This window comes from Amborella trichopoda, chromosome 9 (genome assembly GCF_054954075.1).
Source record: "Amborella trichopoda isolate Santa Cruz 75 chromosome 9, AtrichopodaSantaCruz75HAP2 v2.0, whole genome shotgun sequence".
NCBI lineage: Eukaryota > Viridiplantae > Streptophyta > Magnoliopsida > Amborellales > Amborellaceae > Amborella > Amborella trichopoda.
In genome coordinates, this window is record NC_142344.1 from 42,918,936 (window position 1) to 42,939,028 (window position 20,093).

General features: G+C 35.2%; 1 protein-coding gene across 3 annotated transcripts in view; it reads right to left on the reverse strand.

The window, feature by feature from the left end:
* Nucleotides 1-3,149: 3,149 nt before the first annotated feature.
* Nucleotides 3,150-20,093, reverse strand: part of LOC18438971 (uncharacterized) — a 28,060-nt gene continuing 11,116 nt past the window's right edge. For 2 of the 3 annotated variants that reach the window (XM_020670252.2, XM_011626876.3), the window contains exons 3-9: nt 5,663-5,752; nt 5,263-5,502; nt 4,750-4,971; nt 4,307-4,607; nt 3,963-4,192; nt 3,743-3,855; nt 3,150-3,581 (exon numbers count right to left, since the gene is read on the reverse strand). In XM_020670252.2, coding sequence (XP_020525911.1) covers nt 3,476-3,581; nt 3,743-3,855; nt 3,963-4,192; nt 4,307-4,607; nt 4,750-4,971; nt 5,263-5,502; nt 5,663-5,752 — 1,302 coding nt within the window. In that variant the 3' untranslated portion in view covers nt 3,150-3,475. Of the gene's footprint in view, nt 3,582-3,742; nt 3,856-3,962; nt 4,193-4,306; nt 4,608-4,749; nt 4,972-5,082; nt 5,503-5,662; nt 5,753-20,093 lie in introns of those variants that run through there. The other variant, XM_088846544.1, reaches the window with a different exon arrangement.

Consider the following 20,093-nt stretch of genomic DNA (forward strand, 5'->3'; position numbering starts at 1 on the left):
GTATTCTAATATATTAAACAACAAATTTCCAAACAGCATGAATAAACTATGATAAAAAAATGAATCTCTCTTATTTTCCATTCATGATTCATGCATATTTCCTCGTATATGGTATGTGCTCTTCTCATAACAACTAAAAATAATAGTTATGAACAGTTTAGATTGCTAAATCTTCATAGAGTCGATCAAACTCGATCTGATTATATTAGTGTCTACTTACTCTTTAAACCATTTGTCCTATGATAAGCAACTACCATAAAGCGTTACAAAACTGATATAGTGCCATAATTCAATCTACTTATTGCCATTCTACTCCATTACCATGGTTCTCTCTTTATTTGTCATAAACATATCCCCAACATTTTCATAGAAAGATTAAAAATAAAAAAAAAATGCATAGCAATATACTTTCAATGATAAATCCATACACATGCCACAAATTCTTTCACACACATGCAGAGCACGTGCCCCTCACTAGTTCCCTCTAACCATGAATTTCATGGATTTTTTGTGCTCTCTCTAGGATTAGGCTCTTTCATTTGAGTAATAGTATAGAGTTCTTGATCCATGGAGGACGGACTCAGACTGGTTTTTTTCTTGTGATGAGTTACAATCTGCGAGCACTACCAAGCTTCCAGATAGATTTTGTGACTTCAGTATTTTGAAGCCATTTGATTTAATCGAACGGCTGGGAGTCCCAGCCAAAGATAATTTATATGTTGTTGGGGTCTCACAGAAAGGTTGCAAATGCAAATTTCTCATCTTTAAGAAATGGATAGCATGAGCGCGCACAAAAAATGTAACAGGGTACCATTAGGATCAGCTCCACTCATATGCAATGAACCCTAGAATGGGCATCCCAAGTCGTACAGCAAAGTACTGTTTCAAAAACTCAATTAGAGGATGTGGAGACCTCTTTTTTTTGTTTTTCTTTCCCATTAGGTCAAAGCAATGATTCAAAAGTCGGCGAGTCGAATCGGATTGGGAACTGGTAGACCCGATTCGGTTCCAATGAAATACCAGAAATCGCTCGGTTCTAGAAAAGAACCAGCGATGTCATGCCGTAAATCGCCATGTGACGTCATGATTCTCTCGATTCTTCGATTTATGGCGTCGTAGCCCGCCGATTCTTTAATGGGCATTTTTGTAAATTTTCTTCTTCAATAGGCATTTTTGTAAATTTTCTTCAATAGGTATTTTTGTAAATTTTAAAAAATACATCAAAATACATGTACCTTAAGATCCGCACACCTCATCACGTGACTCTCCTCACTTTGTACACGTTATCCTCGTTAACTACAAAGAGGTATTTATTAGCTACAACTTTCTACCTCTCCGATGTGAGATAATGTGAAGGTATTAACTTGAAACATTAATATATTATATATTTTGTTTGCGCTTTTAATACTACTAAGTAGCACGTGGCTGATGTGGAGGGCGTGGGTTTCATTCTCCTTGAGACGAAAGGGGGTTCTTTTATCAACTATTTTTCTCGTCAATTTTATTTTTTTCTTGTCAACTTTATATTTTTGAGGTCAAATTTTTTCTTATAAATATTTTTCTTGTCTATTTTATTTTTTTGAGGTCAAATTTTTTTCTTATAAAAAAAAATGAAAGGTTTTTTTATCAATTTCGTTTTTTGTCAAATTTTTTTATTACCAAAAAATGAAAGGTTTTTTTTATCAATTTCGCATTTTGTCAAATTTTTTTCTTATCAATAAAATAAAAATTTTCTTATAAAAAAAAATGAAAGGTTCTTATCAATTATTTTTTTTGTCAAATATCTTTTTTTTGTCAAAAAAATAAAAAGTTTTTGTCACAAAAAAAAAATTAATAAAAAGTTATTGTCAAAAAAAAAAAAGTTCTTATAAAAAAATAATAATACAAGAAGTATTTTTGTCATAAGAAAAAAATAAAAGGTTTTTTTATCAATTTCTCTTTTTTTCAAATTTTTTTCTTATCAAAAAAATGAAAGGTTTTTTTTATCAATTTTGCTTTTTGTCAAAAAATTTTCTTATCAATAAAATAAAAAATTTCTTATAAAAAAAAAATGAAAGGTTCTTATTAATTATTTTTCTTGTCAAATTTCTTTTCTTGGTCAAAAAAATAAAAGATTTTTGTCAAAAAAATAAAAAGTAATAAAAAGTTATTGTCAAAAAATTAAGTTCTTATAAAAAAACAATAATACAAGTATTTTTTTTCAAAAAAAAGATCCTTGCTAAAAACAAAAAAAAATGTCATACGACAAACATTTCTTGTAAAAAAATAAAAACTTTTTGTCAAAAACTAAAATGTTCTTATAAAAAAATCATTCTTTATTGTAATCCATGATTATATACTTCATTCATGATAGTTCTATGATTTTTATTTTATATGAAGTAATTTAATGGTTAAAATAAGTTCAAGAAAAAAAATATCTCAATATTCACATATTGATGAAAAAAAATAAAAATTAATAATATAATACCCCGATTTCTTATTAGATTCTTAAAAAACAACATTTATAATAAATTTTAATAACTTTTTTATATTTTTTTTACTACTTAATCTGACCAATTCTCGATCCAAATCGTCGATCTACCGATCCGGATGAGTTTTTGAAGTGTCCGACGTGGGCCACCGATCTGTTTTTTAAACCACAAGGTTAAAAGTATGCATATTGCTTAGCAAAAAAGCAAGCTTTCATGACTGAGGTTGAGCTGAATCGTTGATCATCATCCAGCGAGGGCCATATTCAAAAGTGAGCACAACATATGGAACACGGTACTAGATTTTTCACCATTTAGGCCTCAACTGGAGGAATCCCGGGTACAAAGAGAACCTAGCAAGAGAGCATCATAGTGATGCTACTACCATGGCTCATATGACCGTTGGGAAGTCTCAAAATTCCTCATACACTGACCTTATATCAAACGAAAACTCATGACCTCTGCCGAAGAAAAGCTATCACGAAGCCCCAATAAAAACTGTTGTTAATTTAATATATTTATGCAGGCAAATGTGTATCTCCTAATCAATGACCAGCCCCAGGAGTTCCCAACACATGCTTCTGCATAATAAGGCTGCAACAGAGAAGCCCTAACCATATAATTTTGAGCTCCCTATATCTGACATCATCACATTTGCAATGAATGAAAAGGAGATCAGTCTCAAACAAAGGAGCAATGCGTGCAGTAAGTATAGAGGGAAAGTACACTACAATTCAATAAACTATGGTATGCTCACAATCCTTGAGGTCATCCCTCATAGGGAACATGTTCTGTTCTGGTGGCCCAACCCTCCCCCATCACCCCAGAAAAAAAAAAAAAAAAACTCTCCATGCACAATCCATTGGTTGGAAGGTGATTGACGGCAATCAACTTTCATTTTCCATAGCATACTGGATTATGGTATCATCATCATCATCATCATAGCTTTTTCCCAATTATGATATACTTTTCCTACTGTAACACGGCACAAAATCAACCAGATGCATTCAGTAGTAAGATCTTGAGCCACCACCTCCAGACAAGTATTGGCTACCAGAGTCACGGCTTGAATAGGTGGAACTGCCATAATCATACCGATCTTCTGGTGCAAACCTGAAGGAAACAAATAAATGAAAAACTTTAAGATATCAAGATGGCCACACAACGGGTAGTTAATTAACTGCAATACTTTGCCCACAGTTCTAATCCCATGATGAAAGAAGCCCCCTCCCCCCCCCCCCCCCCCCAACAAAAAAAAAAGGCTCTGGGCTTACCTTGAATATGTCCCATAAGCTGGAACACCATGATGTGATTGACGAGTCACCTCAAGATCTTCACGACTTCTACTTCCCCGTGAAAAAGATCTTGATAGGACAATGTCCCCGTCCTTGCCAAGAAAAATCATAGAATTTCTTGCATCAATAAAACAAAGAATTTTTTTATAGTAAGGAAAGGTAACTATCATTATTCAAAAAGCACAGAGAAACTACTTACAAGGCTGGAGTAAGGGCGTTTTGAACCAGAAAAAGAATAATAATCACGACCACTAGGTTCCCTAAGCTCGTATTGCTCGTAACGAGGATTATAATCATCTTCAGGATACAGCCTATGAGAACGAATTCCCTCACGCGAATCCGAATAATAGTCAGGCTGATGCCCTGAGCTATATGTACCAGACAAACTGTCGTATCGATCTCTATATCTATCTTGCAAATATGATGGACCTAAAAATTTATGACGGAATTCTAAATATTAAAGCTCAACAGATAAACCCAAAAACTCAAAACTACAAAAACAGAGAAGAAAAGATCTGAACTCTGATAAAATAAGAGGCTTACCAGGTATATGCCTATCATCCCTCTCAGGCCTCAATTCGTATGTCCTTGAAACATAAGATGCCTCTTTTCTTGATTCCCTTACACCTGATTGATATTTACTACGGCCACGGTCACCATATCGATCATCATAACTCGTGTCCCATCGCCGCTCTCCTCGTGGCCTAGCTTGGTAAGAGCGGCCAGGTCCCTGGGGTCGTGTGTCCCTCCTTCCACGAAAGCTACTAAAGAATCCTCTCCAACCTCCTGTTACTGAAGGCTTGCGTTTTGGCAAGGGTTTCCTGAGAGTAGCCTTCACTGACACCTAAAATCCACAGAAAGTAGAGCAGAGGTGCAAGGTCAAAAAAAAGAAAAGGGTAAAAAGGAAAACAACCTTGGGGAAAAAAATTAAAAGAAACCAACAGAGCTTAGGATGGATCACTCAATAGAGGCTAGGGGATTCATACTTTCTGCCCATCATCCTCAATTCCATCTCTATTGACACCTTCAATGCATGACAATGCCGCATCCCTAGTTGTAAAGCTGATGAATCCAAAATCCTTACGCTTGGCAGTGGGCATATGACGAGCAAGCTGCACCTTTTCAACTTCTCCATATTTTTTGAAGTGCTCCTCAACTTGCTTTTCATCCCAAGTAGGAGGTAGACCATCCAAGAAAACAGATTTTACCTGCAATGATAAAAAAGACATTATTATATAATCCAGAGGAAAGATCACTAGAACAAACTCAAAACATGAAAAGAAATATTGCAGCGATAGACAAGGGACAGTACAGTATACCAATGGGTGCCACTCTCTCCCTCTGTTACCGTCCATCATTTCATTGGATGGTGATGAGCCCAATCGACCATGGATTTCCGCAGTCAATGAAATTATATTATACTTTGCTCTTTAACAAAATAAGGACTTGCTATTGCATGATAAAATTAGAATCTTATGACTGAGAAACGAAGCCAGTACCTGCGCCATAACTTCCTCATCTGGTTCAACAGCAGACCGAGCGAAAGCAACTTCTGCGTTTATGTTAGTGCCAAAGAAGACATCTCTTTTCTGAAGTTTATTACAGGCAGTAACAGCATCCATATGGCAGCTGAACTCCAGAAACGCATAACCTCTATTCATTCCTTTGTTACTGGGATCATCTATTAGATGAACGTCCACAAGGTTATCCACCTCATAAGCTTTGAGCCTTTCACTCACCTGTAATGTAGCAGGTATCACAATGGTAAGAGAAAAACTCAAGGTCCCAAAGTCTCAGATAGCTTCGATTCAAAAGACTTGCATGGTGTAAGAGTATGTAACAATGCAATGGACTTGTTGGTACTTTTGCCTGATACATAAATACAACATGAGAACTTACAGCATCTTTAGTCCAAGTTTTGCATATATTCCGCAGATATAGTGTTTCATTGTCGTTACTTCTTGTTACTCCGCACACTTTACCTCTCACCTGAAAAAAAAATAGTTGTAGTTTTTCAGTAAAGCGACATAAGTGTATGAATAAGACACAGCAACTTATCTTAAGAATGCATTTTGTTTAGCAATTTTACTCAATAGCATAGTTCTTTCTGTTAAGTACTTTCTAAATAGAAAGTTTCAATATCATGAAATGCCCATTTACCAAAAGTTGGTCTTATACTAGAAGACTAAGTTATACATGGTGTGTAGCTGTGAAGCGATGTTCTGCAACTTGTGCCTGGTGGTGAAATAAAAGACTCTGTGTTATCCCCATAAATGTTAATAAATATAATAAAATTGTATTAGTTGCATGGCAGAGAACAAGTTAGAAAATGGGTGTGAATGTCCCAATTGTCAATGCAATACCTCCATTCCATGCACTCAAAATCACCCCTTACCATTGGCTTCTTTACGAATACAAAGAATAAATATATTTGTATCAAAAGATAGGCGATCTATGGAATCTCATCGAGGACATCCACCAGTTATTAAGGAATGGTAGCAATTTGACTTGTTCATCACCCATGTTTTCAGTGGGTCCCTTTCACTGATGATTGAAGCAAAGGATGACGAAAACCTTTAGCCCAATCAAACGAAACTGTAGCCTTGCTCTGCAAATGCCTTCTGCAATATGCAGAACTCATCACTTACTAGACCCAACAAAATAATAAACGCTCTTTTGCCACTAACAAACATGGTTCAAAAACTCACGGATCAAACCAGAACTCCCCTGGTTTGACCAGGCCACCATGTCAGCAGGTGAAACATATCATTTACTTGGTCTACTTAAATGGCCATGCATTCTCTCAAATAAAATATAGTCTTCAATATTTGTTTTCCCCCAATCAATGGTAGGTTATTAATCGGACTTGCCACTTTCTATCTTAACGCTTAAGAGTATCTATTATAGTCTATTTTGTATCATAAAGTGGGCAGGACTGATCTTTGCATCTAGGATTCATTATCTGCATTCTTCTTCCTTAGGTGACAAATCGAGAGTGCAAAGTCAAGAATTTCATCCATGTATGCTTGAACAAAAAAATGTATAAAATACTTGATCCCTATGGCATTACAAGAAGATACGGTAGCTTTTCAATGTAAATCTATTAATTTAGTTAGCCGCCCTGATAACTACCCTCAAATAAGCAATTATGCACACACAGGCATACTTTAAAAGAGATTGCATACAATCAGACAGTTGCCTTAAAGTTAGATGCAAAATTGGATGGGTAAGGTGTGTCATTGCTCCGCAGAAGACCCATTGAAAATTTATCAGACTTCGAGAGTGGTCAATGTTACACCTCAGCTGCTCCATTTCACATCTAAAAGGTATGCTACTTTTTTAACATGCATTTATTATTTACTTAGCCGACCAAATAAGCACCTTCAAATATTCAATTATGCATAGCTATACCACGTAAAGAGATTGTATAAAGTGAAATTGTTACCTTTCGTACACTAAGGCCACAAACAACTCAAGCCATCAGATGTAAACTCAGACTGCTGGGGTGAGTCATTACTCAACACATAGTCCGAGAAAAAAAATTTTGGACTTCAAGCATGGTCAATGTTACACTCTTAAGTGGCTTGATTTCATATTTGCTTGCTACAGGCAATAGCGATCTTATTGTATAAAGCTAATGGTCCCATAGTATAGTTTTACCTGTTTATAATTCATTTAATATGAAAATAAGACCTCCTCCCTCCAATTCTCGCCAAATATATACAAACATACATCCCTCGGAAAGGCTAGCATACGCCAGCTCGCGTATGGGTTAGGAAAGGCCCACATAACCTACCCCAACTCGCACGGTTAAGTGTAAACTCTGACACTCAAAAACGAAAAAACAAAGGCTGCAATTCTCTCTCGCAGCCACTGCCATTCTCTCTCCTCCCTCCCGCTGCCATTCTCTCTCCTCTCTCTATCTCCAATCTCAAAATGGCTCTTTTGAAGGTGCCTGTATCTCTCTGCCCTGCCGCCCTCTCCCTCTCTCTCTCTCCCATCTCAAATTGGGTCTTTTGCAGGTGCCTCTCTCTCTCTCTCTCTGCCCTACTGCCCTCTCTCTCTCTGCCCTACTGCCCTCGGCCTCTCTCTCTTCCCTGCTGCCCTCTCACTCTCCTCTCTCTCTCTTAAAATGGGTCCTTTGCAGGTGCCTCTCTCTGCCCTCTTTCCCTCTCTCTCTGCCCTGCTGCCCTCTTTCCCCCTCTCTCTGCCCTTTTGCCCTCTCCCACCCCCTCCCGCTGCCCTCTTCCTCCCTCGCTCTCCCCCCCTCTCTCTCTTCACAGTTGTCATTCTCTCTCTCCCTTCGGCTGCCCTCTCCCTCTCTCTCTGTCCCCCCGCTGCACTCTCCCTCTCTCTCTGACCCCCTCTCTCCCTCACACTGTCATTCTATCTACATCTCTCTCTCTCTCACCTCGTCTCTCTCCCTCTCGCATCAAGCAAGCCCAGCCCTGCAGGCAGCCTTTTCCCTTAACAGAGTGTCAAGGCAGTTTGTTTCCTTTGAAAGGGTGCACGGAGTCTCAATTTGTTTTAAGGCAACCTTTAAAATTCAATTACGAAACACAACCGTGATCATTGGATCGGCCCAGATTGTTGGGCTTACACTGTTTCATCAGCCCATGGGCTGACATGAGCCTTTTCCTATATAATAGATATATATGGAATTAATTTAAGAAAAGAAAAACGGAAAAATGGAGTTCATACAATTTAGAAATCTTGGAATTAAAGAGAGATTCTACCCCTAAAAATGTAGGTGAAGAAATAATATAGATATGTTTCCTCTTTAGTGGAACCCTATCTTACATCCTTTCTAAAGATATGGGTTATTATAACTACATTTTTCTCAAATTTTCGAATAAGTAACATATAGTTAAAATAAGTACAAAATGGGTACTTATTCAGAGCACCAAAAATATTTCTCAAATTTTTAGGCAATTATTATAATTATGTTTTTCTAGTTATTAAAAATCATAATAAAAACAATAATATATTTATATTATTTATCATAATTATGATATTAAGTATGGTATTTTAATTAGGTTATAATTATTGCATTGGAACTTGTGTATTTAATTGTAAAATTCATATAATCAGATGGGTATTTCAATTTAATGGTCATCTATTTATAACACATTATAAATTCTAGAACTCAGTTATACTCTTGATAGATTATAAGATTATAAAAAGTAAATTTTCATCTATTTTACATCATCATCATCATTATCATCCAAGCCTTATCCAAGTCATTTGGGATCAGCTATATGAATCATGTTCCTCCATTCTTTTCTATCAAGGGTCATACGCTTAGTATCAATGTTTTAAACAACGGTGACCCGGATCATAACCGGACAATCCGGATCGGATATCGGCTAGGCCGTTCCGTATCCTATAACATATCGGATCCGGCTGGTTCCCACAACTTGGCACTTTCAAAATATCTATACTATATTATTACGCCAGAGTTAAGGGGTGGACGCATGTCAAAAGAATAAAAAATGATCCTATCTTTAGAGAGGGTGTAAGGTAAGTCATCTTTAAAACAAGGAGTGTAGGGCCATTGTTCCATAATGGATTCCATTTTCGTAGGATATAAAAGATATCTTAAAATATATTCATTTCTTAAATTTAAAGAACCATATCTCGCCCTTTCTTTTGTTTGTAAAATTAGTTCCCTTTCCATTAGACCACACCCTCTCTCTCATCCATACCAGAAATTCACTCCCAAAGCATCTATTTCCATAGGAAATATCTAGGGAAAAGATAGAAATTAAAAGATAAAGTTCTATTTAGTATGAAACATCTCTTGGTGTTTCTCTAATAGAATAATCCATATCTTTCGTCACCTACACTGCTTGGGATGGAATCTATCTTTAACACAATAGAAATTAAAAGATAGGGTTCTATTTAATAGGAAACATATCTTGGTGTTTCTCTAATAGCATAATCTATATTTTTCTTCACCTACACTGCTAGGGATGGAATCTCTCTTTATTTCCTAGATTTTCTAAATTATATGAGATGTAAGGTAAGTGACATTTAAAATAAAGAGTGTAGGGTCATTGTAGAATAATTGATTCTATCTTAGGATATAAAAGATATCGTAAAATATATCTATTTCATAAATTTTAAGTAACTATATCTCACCCTTTCTTTTGTGTTTCTAAAATTAGTTCCCTTACTATTGGACCGCACCCTATGTCAAAAGAAGAAAAATGATCCTATCTTTAGAGAGGATGTAAGATAAGTCACCTTTAAAATAAAGAGTGTAGGGCCTTTGTCAGATAATAGATTCCATGTTCTTAGGATATAAAAGATATCTTAAAATATATCTATTTCCTAAATTTTAAGGAATTATATCTCACCCTTTCTTTTGTTTCTAAAATTTGCTCCATTACCATTGGACCACACCATCTCTCTCATCCACATTAGAGAATTCACTCTTACAGTTTTCTATTTTAATGGGAACTATCTAGGAACAAGATAGAAACTAAAAGATAGGGTTCCACTAAGAGGAAATATATATTGGTGTTTCTAATAGAGTAATCTATATCTTTTTTCACCTACATTTCTAGGCTAGAATCTCTCTTGATTTCCAAGATTTTTTAAATTATATGAACTCCATTTTTCGTTTTCTTTTTCTTTTTCTTTTTTTTTCGTTTCTAAAATTAGTTCCCTTACTATATATATATATATATATATATATATATAGATAATCAATTTTGCACGCACACTCCCTTCATCTAAATAATCAATCCCAAAAAAAAGAAAATTTCAATTTGAACCCTAGATATGGTCAAAATGAGTCCCCTCCAACAACAAATCTAGACCATTCATTTGGTGAATTTCAAGATCTTAGCCTCTACAAACTCAAAATCATTTTTTTTCCTTTTAAACATTGTTTATCTAATGATAATAAAGCCATCTAAAAAAATTGGAAAAGAAAAATTCTTCTAAGGCATAGATCTAAACATCTTATCAAAATGGACAGCCTATGTTAATTAGGCTAAAAAAATACTTTCTAGGTTGCATTTTCAAATTTTCTTTTTTGTGATTCTTCATTAGAATGAAAAGGGTGTATATTTGAAATTTTGGATCAAATAAATGGCCCTAACATAGTTTTTTAAAGTTAGAAGAGGTTATGATGGGCGTATTTATCAAAAAGATCATTATTTTTTATTTAAAAACCTATTTTAATGGGTAACTTACCCATTAAACACGGGCAAATTTGAAAGTTTTATAAAAGTACAACGGCATTTTGAAAGTTATTGTCTTGGAATTTTATTTGTAGAGTGCTCTTGTCTTTTAGTAAAAATTTCAACGTTACCCTTTATGAAGATGAGAAAAGTAACCCTTGTCTAGTAGTAATATTTACAAAATTGCCAGTAATATTTACAAAATTGCCCTTACTTAATGATGAAGATATCACAAAAAGTAACTTTTTAAAAAAAATAGACCACAAAATTAGTAAATCCGCCCTTCACAACTCTCTATCTTTAACTTTTATAATTGGAAGGGTTGTGAAGTTTAGATTATCCCATACGCCCATACGAGAATGGCCCAGATTGAATTTGGGCCATTCTGTGGCCGATTTGATGCTCACAGATGTTCAATAGTCTTTAAATTTGAATTTTCTTTTTACAAATCCAAATCACTTGAAATTTTAGGCGTGTGTTCTTCTCATCAAGGCACACCTAATAAAAATATAAAAAAAATAATTCAAGTAAAAAAAATTGACCAAAATACCCCCCCGAAACGTTTTGGAGGTATTTTGGTTAATTTATTTCATGTAAAAAGGTTTTTTGATAGTTTTCGTAGATTCGCCTATTTTTGAAGAAAACACGCCTAAAATTTCAAGTGATTTGGATCTGTAGAAAAAAAATTAAAATTCAAACACTATCGGACATCCGTGATCGTCAGATCGGCCCAGATTCAATTTGAACCGTAGGCGTTTACTGTAGCAGTACGCACCTGGGCGCACAACATCTTTTCCCTATATATATATATATATATATATATGGGTGTAGTTGGCATACGGATGCACCTAGCCGTAGAGGTAAGGTGCACCTTCAAATTTTATCATGGTATATAATTTTGATATAAAATTTTTTTAGGATTATCTCAAAATCTATTTTTTATATCTAATTATAAAATTTTAAATTTCAAAAATGGTTAAAATCAAGGAGATCTATAAACATATGAAAATCTTGAAAATGGACGGTGTAGATAATATGTTGTAAAATGCACTATTTCTGAGACTTAAAATCTTTTTATTTTTCATGGTCATACATCTCGATGTCGAGATGATCAATCAAAGGATTTTTCAATATTAAAACTACCTTTTCCGATGGATTTTTGAGGTGCATCCGTATTTGTAAATTATAAGGTAGCATCCTTATATAAACTTTTTCCTATATATATATATATATATATATATATATATATATGTGTGTGTGTGTGTGTGTGTGTGTGTGTGTGTGTGTGTGTAGGAAAAGGCACCCATAGCTTAGTTTGAAAGTCCCCTCCTCCCTTATATTTTAAAAGATATTTTGAAATCCCAGATGCTCAACGATTATATTTTAAAAGATATTTTGATATTACAAGAGCAATTATGCTTATCTCAAACTAAACAAGTTGCAGATTTTTACAGAAACCCAGATACCACTTTTGAGTTTTATCAAGAATTAAATGCTCATATGGAAATCCCATATTTCACAAAATAAAACATAATTACAAAAAACATGGGAAAATTTTCTGAATTGTTAGCAAAACAATCAGTAAAAACCAGAGATCTGCAAAACCTGTCTTTTCAGATTATTAAACAAATGGACTGGGAAAAAGAATTTTCTTATGAAAAGATAAATAACTTTCTAAAAATTTCAGAACACCTGGATAGCCAATCCAGATATCCTATTTTTTAAAGAATTAAAAGAATTTGCCTTTATGAAAAACTAAAACTAGAACTTCCATATGACGTTTTTCATGAGCATATTGAAAATAGGCTAAACAAGCCCGAAAGAGATATTGTAAGAATACTAACCAAGTTTGATGGTAATCTTATTTATGAATCCAACAATAACCCAAAATCATTATTTTTCCTTAATCATGAAGATTGGGAAATTGAACTAATCGAATGGGGATTTGTGGATAAAATCATTTTTGACAATCAAGATCGGATAAAATTTAAAAAAAATTTGATGATGATCAAACTATGATTTATGAAACTACCAAAAACTGGAAGTTTCACAATTACATTACTTTCAAAATTTACAGTCAATAAGCTGGACTGGCCGAGAAAGGCTTTTTCAACCTTATCAGATTTGGCTTTTGAGAAATCAACCTTGCAATAAAAATCAACCTTGCAATAAATGCCAAGGTACAAGTTTTTCATGTACCCTCTGAAAGTCCACTATGCAAGTGAGACTTACTGTATGATCGTGAGATGGACGACTCGACTGCAAACACTGTTCAGCACACGAGTCTATATGAATAGTAAAAACACTAATCCGTTAAAAATACTATCCATAAATTTTTCATGAGTCACCTGGCCAAACACTATAGCCAATAGTAACCGTTTGATGAGTCATCCAACTGCCTTCACTATAGCCAGTACATGGCTTCACTAAAAACGACCGATGATTGTCCTTCAAATACATTCACGTGAAAGTTATCTGCATAAAATCAAAGATCAAAGGTCATCACCTAGCGGAATTGAAAGTTTTATTTGAAGTCTGAATCGCCCCCTTCGCCTATAAAAAGAGGATCCCCCTCTCAGTGAAAGCCTCGACCTGAGCCTCATTCCAGTTCTCCTCTCTCTCTCTCTCTCTCTCTCTCTCTCTCTCTCTCTCTCTCTCTTTGTAATAGTGTTTTAAATTCTCCGTTCTCATTATGTAAACCCATTCTCCAATAAAAAGTTACTTTTTAAGTAAGTTAATTCAGATTTCCTGAGTTTGTGTTCCGCACCTCATATTGATATCAAAGCATTGCTAATCCACTTCTGGGGAACAACGGTAAACCCTAAAGCTACTAATCAGTCAAGTGTATGGGATTTCAGGAGAGCGAAGACTGAAGCAGATAGTCTCTTTACAAAAAAATAAAAATTTTGGAAATAAAATTAAACAAGCAATTTTATCATAAAGAAAAAATTAGTGCATATGTTCTGGTGCAATCGTAGAGCATACTTAAGCATAACAAAAATTAAAGCAAAACATAAATAATTCAATTCATTCAGAAAAGTTAAGATACTATTACCTCACGCTCTGATACCAATATGAGGTGTGGAACACAAACTCGGGAAATCTGAATTAACTTACTTAAAAAGTAACAACTTATTATAGGAGAATGGGTTTACATAATGAGAAAGAAGGAGAATTTAAAACACTATTACAAAGAGAGAGAGAGAGAGAGAAGAGCACTGGAATGAGGCTCAGGTCGATCCTTTCACTGAGAGGGGGATCCTCTTTTTATAGGCAAAGGGGTCGATCCGGACTTCAATTAAAACTTTCAATTCCACCAGGTGATGGCCTTTGATCTTTGATTTTATGCAGATAACTTTCAAGTGAATGTACTTGAAGGACAGTTGTCGGTGGTTTTTGGTGAAGCCACATACTGGCTATAGTGAAGGCAATTGAATGACTCATCACACGGTTACTGTTGGTTAGGTGACTCATCAAAAATTTATGAATAGTATTTCTAATGGAATAGTATTTTTACTATTAATATGGACTCATGTGCTGAATAGTGTTTGCAGGCGAGTCGTCCATCTCACGATCATACAGTAAGTCTCACTTGCATAGTGAACTTTCAGAGGGTACATGAAAAAAGATTCCTTCTTTTGAATAATATACTGCAAAAAACCCGTACCTTAGCATTTATTGCAAGGTAGACTTTTTTACATATGCATTTAGTATATGCATATATTTTATATAACTAAATCTTTCATTCGATCTTCTTTATCTGGAAATTACTTGTTTAGTCTTGTCCCGGGTCCCATCTTGCTTCCGTGTGTCAGTCTTCCATTATATTTTGTATGTTGGCTTCGACTACACTATCGAAGCTGAAGCTCGACACTGGACTAGCTGGTCCTTCTGGTTCATCAAAAGGAATTACTTATTGTGGGACGTCCAGTTGGTGTTTTATACAATTGTCTATGAACTCTTGGACTTCTGTCAACTGTTGTTTAGTTCTTTTATAGGATACTTTAAAATTTGTTATAAAACAGTCTTCTACCATCCGTAATATTGAACCAGCTTTCATCATTTTCAAGTAAATTTTTGATCTATTAAGCTTCATTTTTTATGATTTCAAGGTTTTTTGTATAGTAATTTTCTATATCAAAAAGTATTTTATCGGCTTCATCCCAGTTTATAGAGCCAAAAGAGAAATCAATATTTGTGGCATTTCTCAAAAGCCAAATCTGATAAGGTTGAAAAAACCTATCTTGGCTAGTCCAACCTATTGAACTGTAAATTTTGAAAGTAATATAATTATGAAACTTCCAGTTTTTTGTAGTTTCATAAATCATAGTTTTGATCATCAATGGAAAATTTTTAAATTTTAATGGATCTTGTGGTCAAAAATTATTTTATCCACATGTCCCCATTCGATTGGTTCAATTTCCCAATTGTCATGATTAAGGAAAAATACTATTTTTGGGTTTTTGTTGGGTTCATAAATAAGATTACCATCATACTTGATTAGTATTCTGCCAATATCTCTTTCAGACTTGTTTAGCTTAAATTTAGTATTCTAAATAGTGTTTTGTTTTGTGAAATATGGGATTTCCATAGAGCATTTAATTCTTGATAAAACTCAGAAGTGATATCTGGGTCTGTAAAAATCGACAACTTGTTTAGTTTGGGATAAGCATAATTGCTCTTGTAATCTCAAAATATCTTTAAAAGATAATCGTTGAGCATCCGGGATTGGAGCAAAATGTTGATGCTGCTGAAAGGCTTGTCTAGGCTCTCTAAACTGAATGTTCCCTAGTCTAGGGATCCCTTCGTAAAGTTTTTCCTTCGTTTAAGGAGGTAATAAGGGTTGTTTACCCTTCATGAGGTGTTGCATTTGCTTTTGAACATGGTATTCTATTTAAGATGCAACATGTTGACATTAAAGCCACTCATCACAAACTAGTAGGGAAGTTCAAACTGATGCGCATGGCATTCACCATATCCACAAGTGTGCAATTTGCCTTTCACCTAAACCATTTTGTAGTGGTGTGTATGGGGCAGCAACTTGGTGAATGACTCCATTTTCTTCACAATAACTAGCGACGTCAGTGGAGTAGTATTCACCACCTATCACTCCAATAACCTTGATTTCTATATATAATTGGTTTTCGACCTCTGTTTTGTAAATCTTGAATTCTCAAATTCTCAAATACTTCATCTTTGTTTCTAATCAAATAAGCATATATGTATCTCGAGAAATCATCAATGAAAGTGATAAAGTATCACTTCTCACCACCAGTTTGTACATCTTAGATCACAAACATCACTATGTATGAATTCTTGATGGAAGTTCTTTCTGCTTTAGGAAATGGTTTCCTTGCGGTATTTGATTCTACGTACACATCACACAAAAGTATTTTCCAAATTCTCAACTTTTGGGAATTAGGTCGAGAGTACTCATTTTCATCAAAGTAAGATACTCCATCATATAATATCATGCCAAGCTGGACTTCGAAGTCTTTGTGTCTGACAAGTTCATCATGTTGAAGAACGGCGTCTGTGAGTGCCCCTACCACATTTACTTCAGAGATCATGTCAAAACCTTTCTTCACTCACAATGGCATAAGCAAGTTGCTTCTTTTGAAGCAAGCAAAAATTCTATGTGACCGGCTTTGTCGCAAAAGTGGCATATCCCAAGTTTCTTTCCTTCGTCTTGAGTTGTCTTTGGCTTAGGTACCCAGTCATCCTCGTTTTTCTTCTTTTTGATCTTGATCCCATTCTCAGTCTTACGTTTCTTTATTTAGGACCCTTGACTATGTGTGCTCTACCCGTCATTTACAACCTCTATTGCTTCACGTCTCGTAGTTCGCTTTCTTCTTCTATTTGCAAATGAGTCATCAATTGTTCCAAACTAACATCTTCTAACTTGTGAATGAGGACATTTCCATAATCTTTCCAAGAGAAAGGCAACTTATCCATAATGGTGGCTACATGAAAATGCTCATTAATCTTCATGCAGTTACACGTTATCTCATTTGCAATAAGTTGAAGCTCGTGGACTTAGGCAAGTATTGGTCTTTCAAGGGTGATATTGAAGTTCAAGTAGCAGCTTACCAAGTACTTCTTTCTTTTGGCATCTTCTTCTTTGTATTTCATTTCCAAAGCTTCCCAAATATCATTCGCCGTTTAGGATACAAGTCAAACAATGGGTCACTGAAAGCAGTTAGAATGTGATCTTTACAAATGTAATCATCTTCATCCCACTATTGAGTTTCTTTGACGGCCTGATCACCAGTGGTCTGATCGTCGATTGTTCCTGAGGTTGATGTGGCAGCTTTTATTCTAGTAGAGGGTCGCAGTTTCTTTAATGCGTAATCTACCCTCAAGTTCCTCAACAAAAATTGACACCATCACAACAATCTAGTAGCCATCTTGTGGGATAAACTCATTAAAACTTCGAAACTGTTAGTTTTTTTTAACTTCCTTGTAACAAAATTTCAGTAGTCTCCACTTAGCGGAAGTCAATTTTCTATAAGTATATCAGTAAGTACTCCTAATTCCAGTTAAACTCCAAAGGTCTAAGTTTGGGCTCGGAGTAATAGGAAGAGAGAGTTATAAATTAACTACTACAAAAATTGTAGGGGATACAAGGAACCTCAAGGTGCGAAATGGTCTTGCTTTCTTCAAAGTGTTAATCGCTCCCGACTCGATGAAAATTCCGAGATGCAATCAGTCCCGGCAAATACAATACCAGGATACAAACAGCCTGGCAATCTGTCACAAAATCTACGAGTTGCACACTTGATGATCTTCTTAAAACACTTCTGAATTTAGGAGTCAAATTGGTAGAAAAATCAATACGCTTCAATTTGACATTGTTTTCATCAAAAGACAGACTCATTCCCAAAAATTGAAGCAAAAGCTTTCCTTCTTCTCTGACGAACTTTCCCAAGCAACAAAGCAAAAATAATTTTTCTGCTCCCTTGGGAAGGAACGACATGGGTATTTATAATAATAATCTTATTTCATACCACCCATCAAATAGAGAGGGAGGTAAAAGGTTCCTGAATAGAAAAATAAGTTTATAAAAATGAAAGGCAATGTAAAATGACAGACACATGTCACTTACATAGGACACGTGGCATCACAACAAAACAAAAGGGGGGCAATACCCCATGACAAACTTCACATGTCACCCTCTTATGATGGTGACATGTGGATAGCAAAGAGGAGGCCTAAAGTGGCCTCAAAATTCATGCAGTAAACTTGTTCATTGCGAGTGAAAAAGTCCTCGCGGTGAATTTGTTCATTGTGAGTGTACAAGTCCTCATAGCAGGAGACACATTTACTTGCGGCTAACCGAATATACAATTTTTTTTTTTATGATGTACAAAAGCCTGATATATGATCATAGGGAAAACTAAATTTCAAAAAGAGAAACCAATAAATTAGGCACAAGCACTATTGTTGCCTCTCCATGTCACCTGCGTAGCTCGCAATGCAAGCATTGCTTAGATTTATTTTTACAAAATAAGTTACTAACAAAGCTCATAATTGTTTCGAAACACAAGTTACACTAAAAATTAACATATACAGGGATGTATGACGAGTCATAAGGACCGAGTCCATCTACGTCACCAAGTCATGTGGACCAATTAAGGTGCTAAGTCAAGTCAATTGCTCTGTTTTTTAACCATGCTGATAATTACCAAACGATACTCCTTCAAAATTAAGCTTCAAGCTCCCAAGAAGAAGGCATACCACATGTCCCAACCATGATCCTTGGAGCTTTGCTCTTCTTCTATTCCACACCATGTCCTCTACTCTTACTCAAAAGCTCTCCCAAACAAGGCTGAAGAAATTGTTTTTTGAGTACTAAATAAATCATATCTAGAGAAAGCTTATGATAGAATACCTCGAGATTTAATTTAGTAGGTGTTGGAAAAGAAAGAATTCTCTACATACTACATCGAGTTGGTGAGAGATATATACGAGGGAGAGATAACTAGTGCACGAATAACTAGTGAAGAGATGAGTGAGTTTTCAGTGACAATAGGTCTACACCAGGGATCAGCATTGAGCTCAAACCTCTTTGTCTTAGTTATTGATGACTTAACTAGACACTTACAAGATGAGGTACCATGGTGTATGTTATTCGCAAACGACATAGTTTTGAGTGATGAGACCCGAGACGGTATCATCACAAAGTTAGAACTTTGGAGGGATGCTTTAGAATCTAAAGATTTTAAAATTAGTCAGACTAAGATAGAGTATATAAAATGCAAGTTTAGTAATAATCGAAATGGAGACAAGGAAGTAGTTAAGATTGACAGCCAAGAAATACCAAAAAGAGCATAATTTTGATATCTTGGGTCGATAATCCAAAAAAACGGAGAGATTAGGGAAGATGTCGCACATAGAATTAAAGCTGGGTTGGTGAAATGGAGATGTACAACCAAAGTTTTATGTGATTGCCGCATACTAATGAAGCTGAAGGACAAGTTCTATAGGACAGTTGTGAGACAAGCTTTGCTTTATGGGGCAGAATGTTGGGTGGTCAAAAAACAACATAATCATAGAGTGAGTGTAGCTGAGATGAGGATGTTGAGATGGATGAGTGGCAAGACAAGAAGAATTAGAATTCGAAATGAATATATTTGGGAAAATTTGGGTGGCACCAATAGGTGATAAGATGAGAGAACGTAAACTTAAGTAGGCTGACCATGTGTGGCACAGACCCAACACAACACCTATTAGGAGGTGTGAGTTAGTTCAAGTTAAACACTCAAAAAAGACAAGGGGTAGGCTCAAAAGGACATGGTTAGAAGAAGTGAGAAAAGATATAGAGACTTATGACCTCACCAAGGGTGTTGCTGTTAATAGAACAGAATGGCAGACCAAGATTTGTGTAGCCAACCCAATTAGGTCGGAAAAGGCTCTAACGATGCTGATGATAACTAAGTAAAAAACATTTTCCAAAATCCTCTCACCTTCCAACCAATCCAAAATGAATGCATGAGAATAGCACAGTGTATGGCAAAATACAATGTTTTAAGAAACAATAAAAGAAACGTATACATATATACATGTATATATATATATATATATATAGAGAGAGAGAGAGAGAGAACAACTTTAAGATTTCCTTAGGACTCTCCTCTCTT